The sequence below is a fragment of the Opisthocomus hoazin genome, chromosome 4, assembly GCF_030867145.1.
Source record: "Opisthocomus hoazin isolate bOpiHoa1 chromosome 4, bOpiHoa1.hap1, whole genome shotgun sequence".
Classification (NCBI taxonomy): Eukaryota; Metazoa; Chordata; class Aves; order Opisthocomiformes; family Opisthocomidae; genus Opisthocomus; species Opisthocomus hoazin.
In genome coordinates, this window is record NC_134417.1 from 37,334,829 (window position 1) to 37,355,023 (window position 20,195).

At 39.4% G+C, this 20,195-nt stretch overlaps 1 protein-coding gene across 4 annotated transcripts in view; it reads right to left on the minus strand.

Annotated features, from left to right (window-relative positions):
- SUGCT (succinyl-CoA:glutarate-CoA transferase) overlaps positions 1–20,195 on the minus strand; it is a 339,843-nt gene that overhangs the window by 70,467 nt on the left and 249,181 nt on the right. Inside the window, exon 13 of one of the 4 annotated variants that reach the window (XM_075418585.1) lies at positions 12,484–12,594. The exons of the other annotated variants lie outside the window; for them this stretch is intronic. Within the exon in view, the coding sequence (XP_075274700.1) occupies positions 12,499–12,594 (96 nt within the window). The 3' untranslated portion in view covers positions 12,484–12,498. The remainder of the gene's footprint in view (positions 1–12,483; positions 12,595–20,195) is intronic. 4 annotated transcript variants of the gene reach the window in all.

The window sequence follows — 20,195 nt, forward strand, 5'->3', positions numbered from 1 at the left end:
CATCACCTGCCTTCTGATTTATAGCAGCAGAGGTGAGACAGGCTGCCAAAACGAATTTGCACTATATATTACAACACTCAGTATTGGTGAAATTCAGTGTCACTGCTCCTACGTACCCATTGACACAGATCTTCTTTATCAGTTCTTTCCTTTTTACATATAACAAGATATTCAAAGGCTTAGAGTCAGTACTTTGTGGGTTGAAGGAAAAAGCAGCAATGCCTTCAGAAAATGTGACGTAAGTAAGTGGTAGGTGTGTAAGGTATAAAAGGACAGCTCAGCTGTGTGTATAATCCAGTTTTCTCTTTCAGCACTGACAAATGCTCCATCTTTAGTCAAGACTCTTTGCTTACAGGCAGCTGACAGTTAGGGCCTGCCTGCATTCTCCCTTAATCCATCAACACATACTTGAAGAGAAAAGAGATACTACATCTCCAGAACAAATCTGGAGTTTTTTCAAGTAGGGCTCATGGAGATAGCTTACTTATTTGTCTTGCATAAACACATCGCTCAAGAAGACAACATCAAAGACAGCAGAGCTGTCAGAAATCTGATTCTTGCTCTTTTGTTATTATTATTGCTCAGCTATTCAAGGCAATGAAGTCTTTGCTGAGCTTCATGAAGGTAAACCATGCTAAGCCGGAGCAATTTTCAAATTTAAGGAACACGGTACCCCAAAAAAGATCATTAAAAAAATTCTACACCTGTAACTGATACCCAAATGTAACTACAAGACATTTCGGTTGTATTTACCTTGTCTTTGATTACTAAGTTGTAGACGCCTAATTCTGGCTGCAGTTTATTATGGGAGAAAAGCAGATGCAGTAGGAATCCAGTCTGCTCTATCCGAGGTAGCTCCCCAAGGTGAACCAAAGCATAGTAAATGGAGATTTGCTTCAAAAGCTCTAAAATGCGAAAGTAAATGCACCCAGAGCTGCTTAAAGGTTCGCTGTAATGAAGTAGGAATAATACATATATATATACAAAGAGAAGTATGTAACTGGGGACCTGGACAAGGTGCTGTGCAATGTAACCTGGGGCTGTATGTTGATTAGCTAGCAAGACAACAGATCCTGCTTCCACTGACGCAAACAGGAGTCAGAGCAAAATCCAAAACGTGCTGGGCTACTGCTGTTCAGTCAGGTTTTGCATTTTAGCCTGTTAATGATGGATCCCAGATGAACATTCACGGTTGTCTCTTGGAAAACTGGAGTAGTAAATACATTTTGTTTGTTATCATTCATCTATTTAGGTATAAGTTTTAAGTGACATGCTAAAGACAGCGTTCGGGCATGCAGAATGTTTTGCACCTAGTGCTAGGCTAGTGATGTTAGATTAATGTGGTTCTGCCTGAGCCTTTCTCCTGAAGTTCTCCTACTTTTCTGTTTGCAAAAGCTGTCAGAGTTTGAAACTGGTACTAAGTTCAGAAACAACTGGTCTTCCAAATTCCAATTAAAATAACACACTTGAAAACATTTTAGCGCTTTAAAAAAACATCTATTTCATCTTAGAAAATACATGTAATCACAGAATCATTTGGGACTGCAAGTAGAGAGAACACAGAAACCCCTCAAGAACCTCACCTTCGTCCAATCCTTGTTCTCGTAGCAAATTTTCTATGAGGAACCAATCTAAAGGCAAAATAGGCTCTTTCCTTTCATACCAGCAGAAATGGTACAGTTTTATTTTTCAGACTTACAAAACTGTATTGTTTTTCATGGATTATTACCCAGAAAAATGTTATTGCTGTATTTTGAAATTAGATGTTTATATAGTAAAATACACAACATGCAATAGTTCATCAACTTCATATTACTGTGCAGTACTGAGATGTCTTTAGAAGTGTATTTTTCCTCTTTTGCTAATGCCAAGATTTTTAAATGAATTTGAGAACAACATGAAAACCATATGTTAAAATTTGACAGTTGTGATCAAATGACAATAGAGATCTGTTAGTTCTCCCTTTAACTTTGTAAATATGTGTTAAAAATGCTTCCCAAAATCATCACAAGGATTAACAAAACACTCTAACGCATGCAAAGGCAGAAGTCTAGAAAACAGCAATTAAAATTACTGTTAATAATATTATCAAGGAAGAAAAAGAATACAAATAAAGGACTTTAGCTACATCTCAAAAATTCAATAGCATAATTCACATCTATTAAAAAAATCAGTTCCAATAAAAAATATCAAAGAAATTATCTACCTCTATTAGCTTCAACTTCCATTTATTGTGACACTGAATAGAAGTTTCAGAATTTGATCTGCAGCTTTTAACATTTCCCCAATCTTTCAGCATCGCTAGAGAAACCTTAAACGCTTCACAATCCTATCTTCTTCTTCTTTGCACTGACATCTTAGGGTAAGAATTATATTCAGGTTTATTGATGATGATGGAAGAAACTTCTTCGTAACTGTCACTACAGACCTGACTGCAAGTATAGCACTAGAGGCATGGTCCTCATGGCATGAAGGCTATGGCATAACTTATTAGTGGAGCCACAGTCTTATTTTAAACTCTGGTTATAATGAAAGAGAAACATGAGAGTTGCTTTCTCATCAGGATGTGCTGGCAATCTGAGCAGAGGAGCTTAACTCCACCATGTTTAAATATACTTGTTGATTAATGGGTTCCAGCAGACATAAAATTGTTTCTGGAACGCTCTTAAAAATTTCTTGAGACTCTTCTCTTGTACACTTAATTGCTTTTATTTGTATGCAGAGTTTCAGATATGTAGTTTTACGTACAATGTATTTTAAAGTTGCATTTAAGCCTTGAAAAAGTATTAGTAGAGCCATCATTCTGAGAAAAATAGTAGCTGCTCCCTCAGCAATCTGAGAAGTCAATAAAATGCCTGTGTTGTTCTGCAGCACTGAAATGATGAGGCTGACTGCCACTGGTGGCACTCTCTGAGGGACAGAACGAGGATCTAGAGGAAGGGCAGACGTCCCCCCGTCTCCTGCTTCCTAATGACTCCCAGTAGTTACTTTTATGCGTTAGCATCCTAAGGTCATGAAGACAGTCTATGGCTGTTCCAGAAACGTTTTCCTCTTAGAGAAGAAGTCTCCAATGACATAAGTCAGAAAAAAAAAAAAACAACCTGAGATTACTTGGACAATATGCAATTAATACATTTTTTCTAAGAACAGTGGCATTCCAGTATTCTATGAGAAAAAGCCCCAAATCAAGACCTCTCTTCTTGCCCTAGATCAATTTAACTAAAATAACTACTTATTAAATCACGCTGCTTTGCCTGTTTGCTTCTCTACTTAAGGTAATTTCACTATAGAGAAAGAAAATCCTAATGCAATTTTTGAAGCTCCATAAATAGAGAATGTACATATATGCTTTTTAACACTTTCCATTGCCGTACATCCATGTAAATTTGCCTGTAATTCAGCTTGTTTAGGAAGGACGGCACTTGTGCTAATGTGGCCTAACTAATAACAGTCAGTGCTAACTCTGCTATTTTAATTCTCTGAATTCTTGCAAGGTTCTTTAAAGCACTGAGCAGAGGTTTGAATGGGGGTATGAGGAAAGGAGTAGAAGCAGGCACATGGTTTTCATTTGGGGGGAGGGAGTCTGTTATGAAATTTACTTGACTGCTGCAGGCAATATTGGAGGATTAAATGGAAACTGGCCGAACCTTAGCTTCGAGTTTATAAAGAGCATTCACTCTATAAAGTTTCCTTATAGCACCTTTTTACATAATGAGCTTTAACTAAATTCTGTCAGCACGGAAAGTGGTTCATATGGTTTAAGATGTGTCTTACTTCAGCAATCCAGAAGCTTTTCCTTTCAAAGGCAGAGAAGCTGCTTTAAAGGAGGGCCTGAGTCCTGAAGCAGTGGAAGATATTCTACCTTTCCCGTGCCTCATGCTTTCAGCTACAGACTTGAACAAATCTACAGCAGGATGTTGATCTTGTCAGCTGCAATGATCTTTTAGCTGGTTATTCATATGCTATCGCACATAACCCTCAGTCCCTTCAGAAAGTGTGAATCTTCCCAGTAGTACTACAACCAATAAGACAAGTGTGAAGGACACATTTATAACCCAATGTCCTTGATATTTAATTTTCATTTCTTTATTTCTTTCTTTTCAATTCTTTATTTCTGTTCTGGGCTTTGAATAATTTTATCTATAATGGTGCTTTCCGAAACCTACTTGACTCATCAAGGTGGCTGCCTGTCCTTTTCTTTCCTCTTTTTCAACCTTCAAGAATTTCCAGGAGTCTCAATCTTGCATAAGTACCACTGGATGTTATGAGGAAAAGAATACAAGAACATCCAGCATCAAGATTTACAGTGTCACTCCCCTCAACCCTTTTTTTTGTTGTTGTTGTTTTGAGCTAAATTCAGCTCCTAATTATTATAAACACTGATAAATCATATATTGTACAGCTGTGCTTAGAGAAATACCGGAGTATGTTGTTTCAGGCACTGCACAGCTACAAAACCTCTGCTGCCATTCTAAGTGGACACAAAAGCTTAAGAGACTTAATCATTCAAATACTTCTAAGAAAGTCAGTAGCTTTATTGGTGCAAAACGTTCCTGGGAACTGGAAGTAGTTATGCTATTCACATGTGCCGTTGGAACCCAGCTTGTATTTTCAGAAAACAAATTTTTAAAATCAGTCGAGTTAAATTCTATTTTTTCAAAGCAGGACATGTGGAGATTTTTAAGTCTTCTACAAGTAAAGGAGTGTTTTTAACAATGTTATCCTTCCACAAATAGTTCCTTTTTCAAACCATAGTTCAAGCCAAAAGGACAAAAAGAATGAATTCTGGGGTCAAATGAAATGTTCATTTCATCTGGAAACTAAGTACTGATATTCATGTTCTGATAAAGTACAAATGAACTTGCTCTCAAAATGTTGCTTTGAGATGAAAGATCAAAAAAGTTCTGAACGGCCCCATTCTAAGTGGCTGCAAAGGAATACTGTGTTTAATTTTTCTTTTTCAGATTATTCTATCTAAAGATTTACCAAACAGTTCGATTTGAAATATACCATGATCTGGCAAATCGGCTATTCATCTGAAATTTTCAAAGGGCTCTCCTTGCAAGTATTATTCAAATGAAAACACTGACATACATTCTTTATCAAGATTAGGTACTTAATGCCATTTGATTAACAATTCTATGAATATCTTCACAAAAGCAAGGAAAGGCTATAATAAGGTAGAGTATTGACAATATATAATGCTAGATTTCATTCATATTTGATCACTACAGAAGTCAGAATGCAGCAGGTATTAAAACTATTTGAACAAACGGGTTGCAACAATGCAAACAGGTGACAGTGGAAATGGAATCAGCCAAGATGTGTTATAACGACACATGTATTCTTCTTTCGCTTGTTTGTCATTTTGCAGCCAGAATTACTTCCTTGAACTCCATCACACAATTAACATAGTTTCTGGCATACTAACTCAGCAAAGGAGGAAAGAATCAATTTTACAAGTGTAATATAAAATGTGATATTTATACTGTTTTCCGGTAGTAATCAGCACTGTCTGATGTGCGAGTAATTTGCTGAATGCCAAAGACACTCATGTCTGGCTAACAGTTGTTGCCTGCTTTTGCTGAAAGCTGTGTGTCAGAACAGGATTCTGCTTGCGGTAAAATGGTTCATGCAGGAAGGTAGGCAGCCTGCCTCCACATACTGCACTAATGATGCCTCTTCACAGCAACCACATTTTCCAGTTTGGACCCCTGCTCTAAGAAGTCCTAAAATCTCCAAACGTCGCGGGAAGAGGGTATATCCCCTCCTCAAAGTCTCAGTTCTCAAATTCATAAATTAATCAAAATGAAAACAAGGTGAAAATCCCTCAGCTAAACTAAAAATTGCTTATTTTAAGCAAACTCATAACTGTACTTTGACTTTCTCACCCAAAGATTTCAATATTCTTGGCATCAGATAAACTAGCCTCAGATAATGTAAGTATTACCTTTCCAAAATATTTCTGTCAGGGTTATGAAAAGACAGTGAAATGAAGTGATATGGAAGAGCAGAGTGAGCTGCCATGTGCACTGCTTTACAGAAACCCTGGGAAAGAGCTATGGCATGAGCTGAACCACAGCCGCCCACTGGCAGCCCTTTAACCGGGGTGGTGGGTCAGCATGCAGGATGGCAAAACACAGCAAAGACAAGCCTGACCTCTTCCCAGCTCCGCTCCACCTACTGAACTTGAAAGTGGAGAAGTACCAGTCACAAACCCCCTAATCCTCTTCTCTTCCCTTCTCCTCCGATGCCCAACCTGGAACCGTGATGAGGGGAACACCAATGCAACCATCCTGGTAAGGGAGCTGCTTTATACCCTGCAAGAATACCCCCAGACTGCCGTGCTACCCAGACCCCAACGCCATGCCAGAAGCCACATGGGAATTGCATGGCACAAGCTGGGAACCCCAGCTTTCCCGGGACAGAGACCTAACTCTTGATTGTAACACTATCCTTTCTTTTATTTTCAGGAACATGATAGATTCTAATCCACCTCGTAACCTCGTTAGTGCTGCATGCCAGTCCCTCGCTCATCTGCAGCAGACTGCCCTGCAGTCCTGAACCCACTTCAGATGGCACTTTTTCAAGCCACGCTAATCAAAATGAAGTATCTCTCAATTAATTATGCCTCCACAACCTGCATTCCAATCCCACTCCATAATTGACAATTACTTGCCCATTCTTCCTCACAAAGCCTGGAGTAAATTGGATAATTTTAGCATTCGTTTTATTTTGACTGTTCCTAAATTTAACGTGGGAAACTCTTTGCCCCCACCTCCCTTCCTGTTTTGGTCAAACAAGTTAGTTAGAAACCGTGTCTTCACAATTAAATTTTCAACAACATGTTGGGAAGGTCATTGCCTCAGCTGCTTATTGATCTCATTATAGCAAAAAGCATATAGTGGTGGCTACGTCTGGCCCTTTATCATACTTCTTTTCATGATTTTACAATGTACTAAACAATGCATTCAAACTATCATATTTAACACAAAAACTATATCTTAAGGCCTTCCTCTCCAATTTCTTCCAGATCAACATGTCGCAAAGCGTTTCCCAGTTCACATTAAACACACATGAGAACATTTGCACTGATGATGAGGAATCAGCTCTTGACCTCCTAAACTCGTATTGTTCCCTGCTGAATGCTCTGCTTCTAATTCCCCAGAAGGCCACGACCTGCTGTGTATCCAAGGTCAATTAAAATGCAGTCCTTCAAGCTTTTTCATATGAATTCTAACAAGTTTTCTAAGAATTACAGGCTCAGATTTAACCCTGTGCTGTGTGAGATTTTTCCGATGTGAGTTTCTGGTTATTCCGAGCAGCTGAGCGTGCTGCATTTTCTACTGTTCCTTCCCTGCACAAACCAGCCCTCCCAGCTTATCGCCTTCCCCTTCATGGCTCTCCCCTGGAATCACAAGAATGAGAAGTGTTTGAAATCTGGTCAGCCATCGCGGCCATTCACTTACTGAGGCCCGTCTGTTTCTTACAGGGCTGCTCATGCTAAAGATTTCCCAGTTTCATTTTAGTCTCCTATGGCTTCAATCACAGGGTAATGGGTGGTATCCAACAGCTCTTCTTCTGGTATTCAAGCTACATTTTCCCTTTCAAAACCTACTGTCATCACCCACGATTTGACCACCTCCCATCTCATGCTGCTGCTGCCCAACGAGTTTTGCTTCTCCTGCGTAACATCCCTATTCGTACAGCCCAAAAGGACAAATAACGCAGGAGAAAGTAAGACAAAGAAAAGACAAATAAGGCAAATTATGAAAAACAAAAGACAAACAAAGCACCACAGAGCCTCTAGCAGCGTGACTTCAGATGATATCAAGGGAGGGGGGGAAAAACCCCACAATCAGAATTCAGACCAGAATCAGCAAACACAGCCAAGAGGGGACTGCCAGAACTGACGTAAACGGTCCAGCTGGGAAATGCACAGGTGATTAGAGGGGAAAACAGTCCCAGGACTGTGGGAATGGGCTGCGAGTCTTCCACAGAGGCAGCTGGAGCTCAGAGCTGCAGAAAAAGGGTATGTAAGGTAGGGCTAGAAGAGAGCAGTGAAGAGGTCACAGCTTGAACAATCCCTGTCAAATAGCAGGACAGTGGCAGGATAAAAAAAATCTCCAGGGAGCATACACGTGGAACAGTCAGCCAGGTGAAGTTCAACTGGAAACGCTATCAACCCTGTTTGACAAACTAGCGGACTGGAACAAAAGAGATTTCTATTACCCTAATGAGATTCAACGTCAGAAACACTGCCTCAGACTATAACATGTTCTCAGAATAACAATGAAGAACCTGGAACTTACAGTAATTATCACATGCAGCAGAATTTGGAAAGACAGGCAGTATCTTTTACTAGCTCAACCGATATAGCTAGAAAAAAATAGACAAGCTTGCAAGCACACAAAGCCTTTTTTAAAATTTTATTTTAATTATTACATCTTTTAATCAGTTTATGAATATTTAAGTACAGTGTTCTTTCCTGTGTTACATCTATTATGTAAAACAAGGTTCCTAGCTTGAGAAAAGTGTTCTTTGACTCATCCTCTTTGTGTAGACTTTAGTCCCCATTGTGGCATCACAGAAGATGACCAGAAAGTGCCAAAGATAAAACTTCACTCACTGGCCTGACATATTTTTAAACTAAATTTTCTATTTGTGTACGGATTTTTCAGCTCATTTGGAGATTTTCAAAAACATCTTCTGAGTTAAGCTTATCCTGGGCTAACTAATCACCCAGAAAAGCAGATAGAACGGCTTTTTAAAAAGTGAAACCAAGAGGATAAAGATAAGCAGGAACACTAAACATTTCTTTGTCTGTTTAATACTTTATTTCACTTGTACTACACCTAAGTACCAGGGATTTAATAAGCTAGTACTTTAATAAGCTAATACCTTAAGTGGTTCAGGGAAACAAGGCTGGTGAGGGGTCTCGAGAACAAGTCTTATGAGGACTGTCTTAGGGAGCTGAGGCTGTTTCGTCTGGAGAAGAAGAGGCTGAGGGGGGACTTTATTGCTCCCTACAACTACCTGAAAAGAGGCTGTAGTGAGGCAGGTGTTGGTCTCTTCTCCCAGGTAACTAGTGATAGGACCAGAGGCAATGGCCTCAAGTTGCATCAGGGAAGGTTTAGATTAGATATTAGGAAAAATTTCTTTACTGAAAGAGTGGTCAGGTATTGGAACAGGCTGCCCAGGGAGGTGGTTGAGTCACCATACCTGGAGGTGTTTAAAAAACGTGTAGATGTGGCACTTCGGGATACGGATTAGCAGCCATGGTGGTGTTGGGCAGATGGTTGGACTTGATGATCTTAGAGGTCTTTTCCAACCTATGATTCTAAGAAGTAGTGGGGTTTATGAGTTGGGGTGCTCAGCTGGCATGCAGGTGTTCGGCTAAAAGGCAGAAAGTTACCAGATGTTTCTAAGGAATAATTAGGAGAAGAAAGGAGAAAGATGCACCAATATAGGTAAAAAGAAACATCTATCATCTTTGCTTGCCTGGTAGTTTGAAAGTTTACATGGCATGAAGAAATCCTCTTTATGTTTAAAAACCAAATGAGACACTATTTGCTGCATATTGTATACAATTTTAGGGAAAAGAACCTAAGAGACCCTTACAAAACATATAAAAAATAACTGTAGAACTGCAGCACGACAAAGCAAGTAATTTAAAGATGGGCAATTGAGATGGAGGGAAGTTAATGATTCAGTTTGACTGGAACATCTCCCCTACGAGGAGAGGCTGAGGGAGCTGGGCTTGTTCAGCCTGAAGAAGAGAAGGCTGAGAGGGGACCTTATAAATGCCTACAAATATCTGAAGGGTGGGTGTCAGGAGGATGGGGCCAAGCTCTTTTCAGTGGTGCCCAGTGACAGGACAAGGGGCAATGGGCACAAACTGAGGCAGAGGAAGTTCCAGCTGAACATGAGGAAGAACTTCTTCCCTCTGAGGGTGACGGAGCCGTGGCACAGGCTGCCCAGGGAGGTTGTGGAGTCTCCTTCTCTGGAGATATTCAAGACCTGCCTGGACAAGGTCCTGTGCAGCCTGCTGTAGGTGACCCTGCTTCGGCAGGAGGGTTGGACTAGATGACCCACAGAGGTCCCTTCCAATCCCGACCATTCTGTGATTCTGATTCTGTAATAACCTGGTATTACCTCTGAAGTTACCCTAGACTGGTAAAAACCTACAGCTCCAGGTTCCTCAGTCCCAGATCTGCTTCAAGTACACTTTGCAAGAGCATAATCTATGCAGTAGCCTCACCAAGAAGATCTGTATAGTTTATAGCTATGTTCCCCCAAGCACTTCTGCTGTTTCAATAGCCCTGCCCTTATCAGGCTCATCAAAGCTGCTGTCCAGCATGAGGTTGCTCGCAACTATAATGAAGTGACGATGCTGTAGATTTCCTTACAGCTAAAGATTTTCCACTGCCAGGCAGGTGACTGCAATTTCCATCACACCAGGACAATCACTTTTAACAACGGAAGGAACCTTCGCCCTCCCTCCTTTTCCTCTGCCCCTCCCAGCTTAGGTTGCACATCACGATCCACAAACTTTCTGAAAATACTTTGCTTGTGATTCTCAGCATAACCAGTACTACAGGAAATTGAACTGCAAGACAGAAAGGTATTTTTTAAAGGAAACTTTATTTGAAAAACTAAGCCTGGGAAACAGATCATGGAAAACACTGTGAATAAGCTCTTGATTTTACCTTTTGAATAGCAACATAATACTACAGGTCCCGGTAAATTAGGCTTTCAGAAACAATCCTTAAAGGGTGTAAAAAATTAGGGTTTCATTTAGTACAAGAAAAAGTTGAGAAAAGGATTTTAATTAGTGCACACTGCAAATCTCCAGAATACCAAAATGTTTTCATTCTTACAGCAAACTGAAAACACACAGAAGAATTTTCTTTTATATGGTAAACTCCCTAAGCAAAAATATGAAAGACCAAATCTGTAACTGAAATCATTTCCCTCATGAAGAAGAAAATGAAGTCAAACTGTGAAGGCATAAGAACCCAAACTCGTGCCAGGCACACAAGCGTCCAGCCTATCAGCTACATCTATTGCCATAATTCCTTCTTTTTCAGTTGACTTCTCAAACCACATCAAGACTTCAAGAATTATAATCCTGGCTATCCAAGAACGGTTAGAACAAATATGGTGTCATTCATCTGCTCTGTTTTCATATCCTGTTCTAAACAAAAGGAATTACAACAGCTTACATTAGCGTAAGAGATAAGTAAAGGACAATGCAGCGTTGCAAGATATGAACATTACTGTGGCACAGAACCACAGACTGGTCAGGGTTGGAAGGGACCTCTGTGGGTCACCAAGTCCAACCCCCCTGCTGAAGCAGGGTCATCTACATCTTGCTGCACAGGACCTTGTCCAGGCGGGTCTTGAATATCTCCAGAGAAGGAGACTCCACAACCTCCCTGGGCAGCCTGCTCCAGTGCTCCGTCAACCTCAGAGTGAAGAAGTTCTTCCTCGTGTTCAGGTGGAACTTTGTAATAGTGTCATAATATGGCAAAAGCATTTACAGTTTCAATTAACGGCTGTTACTGCCTGACTCTACATCATTTATTTATACCATAATTTCTTTAGAGCCTAAATGCAACACCTAAATTGCAAAGCACAGTAACCTGGCAAAATAACGTAATATCATCTTCAGAATCAGTCTATACCAATGATTTTTTTCTGGAAGTCAACCTACAGCACAGTTAACTGCCTTTAGGTAATCACCAAGGCAGCGACAGGATTGCTCCTACCTCAGCTGATGTGAGCACATATCTCTACACGTCCTGTTGAGCAAGTTACTTGCAGAATTATTTACTGTTACGTTGCAAACTTACACAGAATAAACAGAGGGCTTCTCCCACTTAACTGAGCAGCAAACAGGAGCTGCTAAGTTTAAGCTAAAAGGTGGCTGTAACACAAGGCTGAGGTGAATGAGCAGAAAGTGTCTATCCTGTATTTGGCAAAAGCAATGGTCTCTGCTAAATTACCAACACGTGTCAGTGAACATCAGGCAAACAGGCCATACCAAGAAAATGGTACAGTTAACTATCACAGCAGAGATGCTAGGTTCCTGGGTATGTACGCTGCCTCTGAGATGGGTTTCATTCCCATTTGGAGGCAAGTTGCACTGAGAAAATGTGTCATTTATTTGGCTGCTAAATGACCTTGTAAGTAAACAAGGCCCTATTTTTTCCAAGCACTGTAAATTACTTACTTTGAAGAACGGCTAAATACATAGGACTTTTAATGTTTTCCTGTAAGTCCCATGTACTCTTACTCTTTAATGTACAACTCCATGGCATAATTACATTTAAAAATTGATCAAACAGCTGGGAACACTGCTGGATATGAGCAGAAAGTATTATTTTCTGTAAGTTAACGGCAATGTTTGAGTGTTTGTTTGCAAACTGATTTAGCTCAGTGTTTTATTAAAAGTAATTGGAGAACATGTATACGACTTACATTTTCAAATCTGACTTAGAGCTGAGATATCCAAAATGCTGTGCCAAAAAGGGGTCTAATTTCCAGAAAGCAGTTCCTCAGCATTTTCTTTGTCTTTTTCACTAGGGTAGCCTACAAATGAGACAAGAATAATTGTCATACTTCAATCTCTTTCTTTTTCTAAAGCATTTTTGGTTTACTGAGAGTGCTATTTCCTTTACCTTTATGACACAACTGACCAGGATGAAATTATAGAGAAATACATATACATACATGCGACACACAGCATATGGTTCTGAAGTAAGCAACTTCAGCCATTCTAGAAGGGCAAAACTGCCCAAATATACCAAGATCATGTAAAATGACAATCTTTGACACCGTTCTCAGAATAGATAAGGCTTCTTTTTCTAGATGTTTATCAAAAATCCTCAACAGAAACTCAGTGTATCTTCCTACCAACTACTGAATCAATCCTGCTTGAATTTAAAACTATAACCTCATAAAGTTACACTTCTAAAACTGTGTAAAATTTCGGAGCCTGGAAGTCAACAGCAAAATTTCCACTGACTTCAACAACATCAGGTTTTCACCTTCCTGTTGACTTAACACTATTACATGCTGTATTTCCAGAGGCTTGTACTTCTGATATATCTACTGAGACCTGCTTTTTAGACATACTTCACTTATTGATACAGCAATCTGAAGAACATAAAATTACTACATCTTGGACTGAAATTCTCCTTCCTGTTTCATGTCTAGTTTTTGTGCTTGTGTAGTTAGTGAATGCTGGAGCTATTCAAGAGGTTTTACTGCTAAACAGAGCGTATCAGCTCCTCTGAATAAAATGTTTCTTCTTTATGTGGCAACTCTGGTTAATCCATTATGAATCTATTTTAAAACAGACTTGAATCGCGTTTTCCTGGAAAGTGATCAATCAGACTATGTGACAGATTTTAAAACCCATGTATGCCTCCAGGCTGAAATGAAAGCAAAAGGCAGAACAGCTTTGCCTGCACCAAGAGAACATTTAGAAGTTGTTTTGTTTTGTTTTTTCTTAAGGTGGCAATGTTGGAACAATAGTTGGAGGACACCAATGGCATCGTTTTTACAATGGAACTCCCGCAACTGTGAAGACTAAAATCATGTGAAGTGTATGTCAAACAGAGACTGCTACAATAACGAACATTAAAGCTGAAGCCACTATAAATATAAATCCCCAAAATTAGGATCCTTTTTGAAGAATGGGGGACATATGAAATGGTATTTTCGCAAATCAGAAATTTACACTCCAACAGTAATCCATTCCTTGAAGCATCTGTATGACAAAGCAGGACAGAAAGAATCCTACCACTACATGCTAGAACAAGCAGTTTAGAAGATTCAAACCCATTTCCTTAGAGAGCAATAAGGAATTTGTTATTGCGTTGAGATGGATAATGTTTACTGAGCTCTGTTCTCAGCTATTACTTCTTATTCAAGCAAACTTCCACTGAAGGCAACTAGAAAGCACATGTGAGAAAATCACTCAGGTACTGAACTCAGACCTAACCTTTTGGAAAAGTGATTCAGGATCCCTGACTCTGTGTAATGAATTACTTGAATGGGATCCCAACCTTATTCTTGGTCATTTCAGTTTTCAAATCCCAACCTTATTCTTGGTCATTTCAGTTTTCAAATACGATGATAGCATTTAAAATACAACTTTAATCTGTGAAGAGTCTTTTTCATGCTATGACACAATAATATTTTATAATGATGGAAAAAAAATAATACAGCTTTTATATTTGTCCTTAAGTGGGTTATTCAATAGGACAATAATAGCACAAGAATATAATAATTTTGTCATCATGACTAATGGTCCCATCAATTAAAAACATCTGTGGCCATAAAAATACAGATAATGATAGAAGCAAATTCTCCGCCTTGAGTTGTCAGCTCTTCATCTTGCCAAACCTCTTCTCCCTTGCGCACAGGATTTGTATAGCACAGTAGCAGCAGTGAAGTGTTAACTTTGTACTAGATAATCATCAGCTGCCGTGATGGGGGTTACCAGATGCAAAGCACCACTAGCACAAGAAGCTGTAAGAAACCAACTTCTATCAGCTCAATTTGCTTTGACACGTACAAGATGTGAGAGCAAGATTATTATAGCAATACAGTACTGGTCCCTCCAGTACAGCTTCCTGTGATTACAAGGAAAATCCCACTTGTCAACTATTCCATCGATAAGAGAAAGCTACTACTGAAAACTTGTTAGATTAAGGACTCACTGTTCGTCACGGTTAAGTGAAACTCAGATTTAGGGCCAAAATTCCATACTTCTTGGTATTTGTATATGAATCAAGCACAAAACTAAAATAAACGGCATCCTAAATGCTAAGGCAAATCTGCAAGTACTGTTGTCAGGAATACAGGCTGAAGCAGAGATCAGGCTTTCTTGTCCCTAACAGTCTCAAAAAACAATCCAAACCTGCACTTCAGCCGCAAATACTATCAAATGTAGTTGTTAAACAAAACTGAAGATTCTGCCACAAGAAGAGAATGAGTGAAGACAAAAGAGATTTCACTGACACTGAAAGAGATACAACTGCAGTAGAACTATCAACATTCACGAACTTCAGTTCATCATACACTGATATTACACGACCAAAGCAGAGTGCAGAAACAGGCTACACAGTTCTTTAACCCATGCTTCTAGATAGTAAAGGGAACAGTACAAACTCATGCAAAGAGACAGCTAGGTAAGTCATCTGAAATACTGCAGTTGAAGATGTACATTGGTCACCGATAGGCTGGAAAATACAAAGAGTTTGCTTATGTAGAGTATTGAACCTCTGTAATAAAAAGAACCACCTTGGATCACCATAAGTGAATTGGGCGCTGGCAGGAGATGCCAAACTCCTGTTCCTGGAGATACACGTGCTCTGTTTATCTACCGAAAGGAAACCCACCCTGGATACATTGGTTCTAGCCAACTACCGCCCAGTATCAAATTTCCCATGAGCTAGTCCACAGAGAAGCTAGACAAAGGCCAAGCACATTCTCCTCTAATTGAAATTAACCTTTTAGACACAGCGTAAGTCTGGAGTCAAGCCAGGACACACAGCTGACACCACCTAGGAGACTGATGAATATTCTCCACCCTTCAGTGGGCAAAGGACAGACATCCGCTCCCATCCTCTTGGACCTCCGCAGTGAGAGTAGCGCTCTAAAATTATTTGAGTCCTTCCTGGAGAGGTACGCCCAGTCAGCGACAGGAAACTGGACCTCTACCATCGGACTCCTCAAACTGTGTGGGCAACTGCAGCAGCCAAGAATCATGGAAATGACATTTATCCCAAATACCATGCTGTTCACACACTTTTGCCTGACACCTCTACCCCGCCCTGTCCCTGCTTTATTTGGACTGTGAGCTCCTTGGCTACTGATGACCGACACCTCTTTGTTTATCCAGCATCTAGCACAGTCAAGGATTTTGTTGGCAGTCCTTTGCATAACCTAACGAATATCTTTAGTAACAACGTTATTTGTGGGTTTCAAATGTATCAGTTCTCTCTCTGTTCATTTCCAATAGCTACATGGAACAACAAGCTGAAACAGTACTGACTCAAGACCCAGCAATATGCAGACAATACACAACTTTATCAGTCCTCACCCCCATCAGTCATATAACCACTGCCAGAAAAGACCAGCTCCTGCATGAGAAACAGCTGACTACACTGGAAAAAAATCAACACCCCACCCCCCGCCAAAAAAAAAAAACACAAGAAAAAACCCCAGAGAATAAACATTCAGGAGTCTGCAGCCCTTCACCATTTCTCTGCACGTCAGTGGTTACTCAGTGAGTACTGGAACAGTACACTTTGTTTAAGTTCATCTCTGTTTTGACCAGAATCACCAGCAATGTTGAGTCAGCCTGGATCAGGTAGAAGGCTACCCCATAATTACTGACAACATCAGGGCCCTTTAACTCCTCAGCTCAATTAACAGCAAGACGTGGATATCTGGACATGGGTATTTGAGAGACTCAGAAATCCCAACTGATGTAGACCATGGTGTATCTCCCCAGAATCACAGCTGTTACACTAGATATCCACTTAATTTCAAATCAGATTCAGACCTCACTTTTTATATTCAAGGCATATGCTGGCCTGGGTTCCTTCAGCACTTTCTTCACAAGGGTGTGCTTCTGTTACATATATACGTGTATATACACATAAAAAACTAGTTACACATATTCTATTCTGAATATGTATCACTATATTATCCTGTTTAGATACCATAGATACTCACCTGTTAGTCCAAGGTATCCAGGAAGGTGAAGAGCACAGTACAATAATTTATATAAAAGAGAACACAGGCAGTGATGGAATTTTTCTCTATAATATAGTAGGATAGTATTCTGCTAGTGTATTGTAAAATTTCATTTCAATTTTTATCCACTAATTTACATGCATTTCTTAACCTGTATTTACTCCGTACCTTAGAAAAAGATCATACAGCTGTTTCCAAGTAATATCATACGATGTATACTTCAGGTGACTTTTGATTACATCTTTGAATTTTAAAAAATCTTAATTGTGTCTACATTTGCAATGGACTCTTCTTCATCAATTATTTGCAGAAAACAACTCCATTTATAAGCTTGTTTCTAAACTATTTCTTTGAGACTGGATGACCATGAAGCTACAAGGATCAGAGTGAGAAACAGTCTCTCCTTTTTAAAATATAAAACATAAAAACTAAGGAATATGGTCAACAGATATGTAACATCTGAGCTACACTATGTAAACTTCAACTGGTCATTTTGGAACAGTTGTTGATGAGAGCTAAAATAATGGAAAGTGTTTGGAGTATTAATATGATATATGATATTTAGAAGTGCAGCAATAACATTATCCAAAGCAAGTGGAGGTAAAAACCCCTTGACATTAGAGTCTATATAGAACTTATATTGCCTGAACATTGAAATGTTATGCAGATCGCTTTGGCTTTGTTTGCAATGTGGTTTGTTTTCAGAAGACACTGGAAAGAAAAATGAACAAAACATCATAAACATTAATATTAGGAGTTGTTGTGGTTGAATTTTTTTAAACATTACGGACACGTGTCTATTGTGAGAACACTCCAAAACACTTCAGGTAAACTTCACAAAGACTTAAACTTAGGATTTTTTTTTGGTTTGCTAGAGAGAACATTTAAATATTTATTTTATAAAGGTGACTTCTACAAATCAAGCATTTATATTGGAATTTTAAAACATCTGGAAACACCTCCTGAGAACAACACCTGACAGAAGAAGCTGCAAGGCTGTCAGGGCTGGATGAACTTGTACGGGAATTTGGGAATTACTGGAAAACATATCTTACAGATTATATATATATAATGATACTGACATCGTGAACATAGCAGAGCTGTGTGAGTTCCTGAGGGATTTGGCCAGGTAGAAAGGTAATCTTACATGTACATTGTTTATTTGTAGTTCTCTAGAATTGCAAAAGAAGGAAGAGAAGGAAAGGGCTTTAAATGGACATATTGTCCTGGTCAGCAATCTGGGGATCTCTGCTACAGTTGCTAGGGCTAAAGGTAAATAGAAAAGGAAAGAAAGAAAAGGGGAAAAAAAAAAAAAAAATCACAGAATCCTGAAGTTGCCTCTAAAAAAGACTGTCCTACAGCCATCACAGACACTTAAAACATTAACAGGGATGTCTGTAATGATTCTATCAATCGCTGTCTATGCCTAACTTCACAGCTTTCTGTTTTACGCTCCATACTACTTAGAAGCAACAGAGCAGTAAGTGGTAAAAAAGTAGTATTTTCTTTTTGTGGCGTGCTTTTTACTGACAAAAAAAAAAGAAAAAAGAGGAAGGTTTTTGATGTGGTTGTGACTAGCAGGAGAAGCAGAATTTTCAGTAGTAAGCTAAAGGAAAATAAAAGATGGAGAATTAATGTGTCCACAACCCAAGTATAGATGCAAAGGGAGTCCTGTTCTTGGCCAAACATGAGAGGCCAACAAAACCATGTACCCGTGTCACAAGCGTGGTGACAGGTAAGACAGAACTGCATTCCTCCCACAGGGATACCCTATCATGACCACTTCTGAAAGTATACCTGAATGGATTCTGCACAGGTGTGAAGGTAAGCTAATGAAAATTTTGTAAGAAAATACTATCAAGCAGGAATAACATCTGGTCACCACAGGTGCTTCAAAAGAATAAACAGTTTTGGTCGATCACCTTAAGGCTGATGGGAAACGCAATAGCAAATAGCTACCCAATCTGTCCAGACATATAAAAAAGCTTGGTAATGAGAAAAACAATTCTGTGTACCAATAAGCAACAGCAAAATTTGGTTCAGATAGCTCTTCACAATGTGGAGTGGTCTCGGGAGCTCGATCTCAATCCAAGGAAGCCAAAAAGCATACTGAGTGACTGTCCCTTGAGAACTCTTCCCCAGGTGGACGTTCTCCATATGATACACATTTGTTTGTTTTGTCTCTTGGTAAGACAAAATTCAATCTATCATTGGCCTCTGACTATCCATCTTGTTGCCAGCCCTCACAGTATCTGGTCAGCTATTGGCAGATTCCCGCTCCTACTCAAGAATATTACTGTTTAAAATGTCAGCATCATCAGCAAGAGATTAATGGACTCAGCCCAGCACCTTGCCTGCTCAAATGTCACCTTTTGTGGTGTTTGGCGGTTCTCTTTTCCTGAAGGACACAGAAGGCGACAGTCTTGACCAGACAAGACGCGCCCAACTGCACTTGTTGGCACACACAGACACTAACAAATTTCAGTTCTACAAGTTAGGCAAGAAAAATGGTTTTCTTTTCTGGAAGAATGTGTAACTTGAGCCTTTCAGTGTCTGTGATGTTACATTTGGCTGAACACCATTAATTTTAATGACTGTACTTGTTGCATGTTGGTGACCAAACATATTTGTGTCGAAAGAAAATCTTGTTAGTGTCGTATGGAAAGGCTTCTTTCCTTCTGCTGAAATTTGGTCTTCAGTCACCCTTCATAAAATTAAGGAGGACTTTATACACAAATGTCTGGACAAAGTGAAAATGTCTTATTTCTTAGAACCTGCATATACTGAGCCATCAGTCTGCCTAGGCCTCAACTCTGATCTCACACCTGTTATTTAGGAAAATGCAGACAGCTACCAGCATTTCTTAGTCTTGCAAAAGGCAGCACATATACACACGCCTCAGAAAAATAACGTGGCTGAACTTAACTAAAAAACGAAGGGTTTTTTTAATTCATAACTCAGAGGTTTTTTATACCGGATACAATCAGAGTTTGTAGGATTTAATGGCATCATTATTTTAATACCCATAATTTTGAAGGTAGAGCAAGTCTACCACCACCAAAGACGAAGGCCAAGAATAGCCAAAATGTTGTTCATGCTGTAGTATGGTATATAAATCAAGAGGATGAAATGGACCTATTGATCTTTGCGCTTTATCCATATTATTCTGAAGTCTGTGGAAAAAATATATTAGAAGGATCAGAAGTAATGGCAGTGAAGATGAGAGCTCCATTTCATGGCACATTTCAAGGTTTCATTGAATTCTTCTATTCTGTATTGGAATGAACACAAAATCTTTTGCGCATTTTTGTTAAAATTATATTGTGCTACTTTTCTGATTGTAACTCGAGCTTTATAGTAAAAAAAGAAAACACGCTTCTCTGTCGTCTCAGAGAGGGGGCTGTTGTATAGCAAATTTT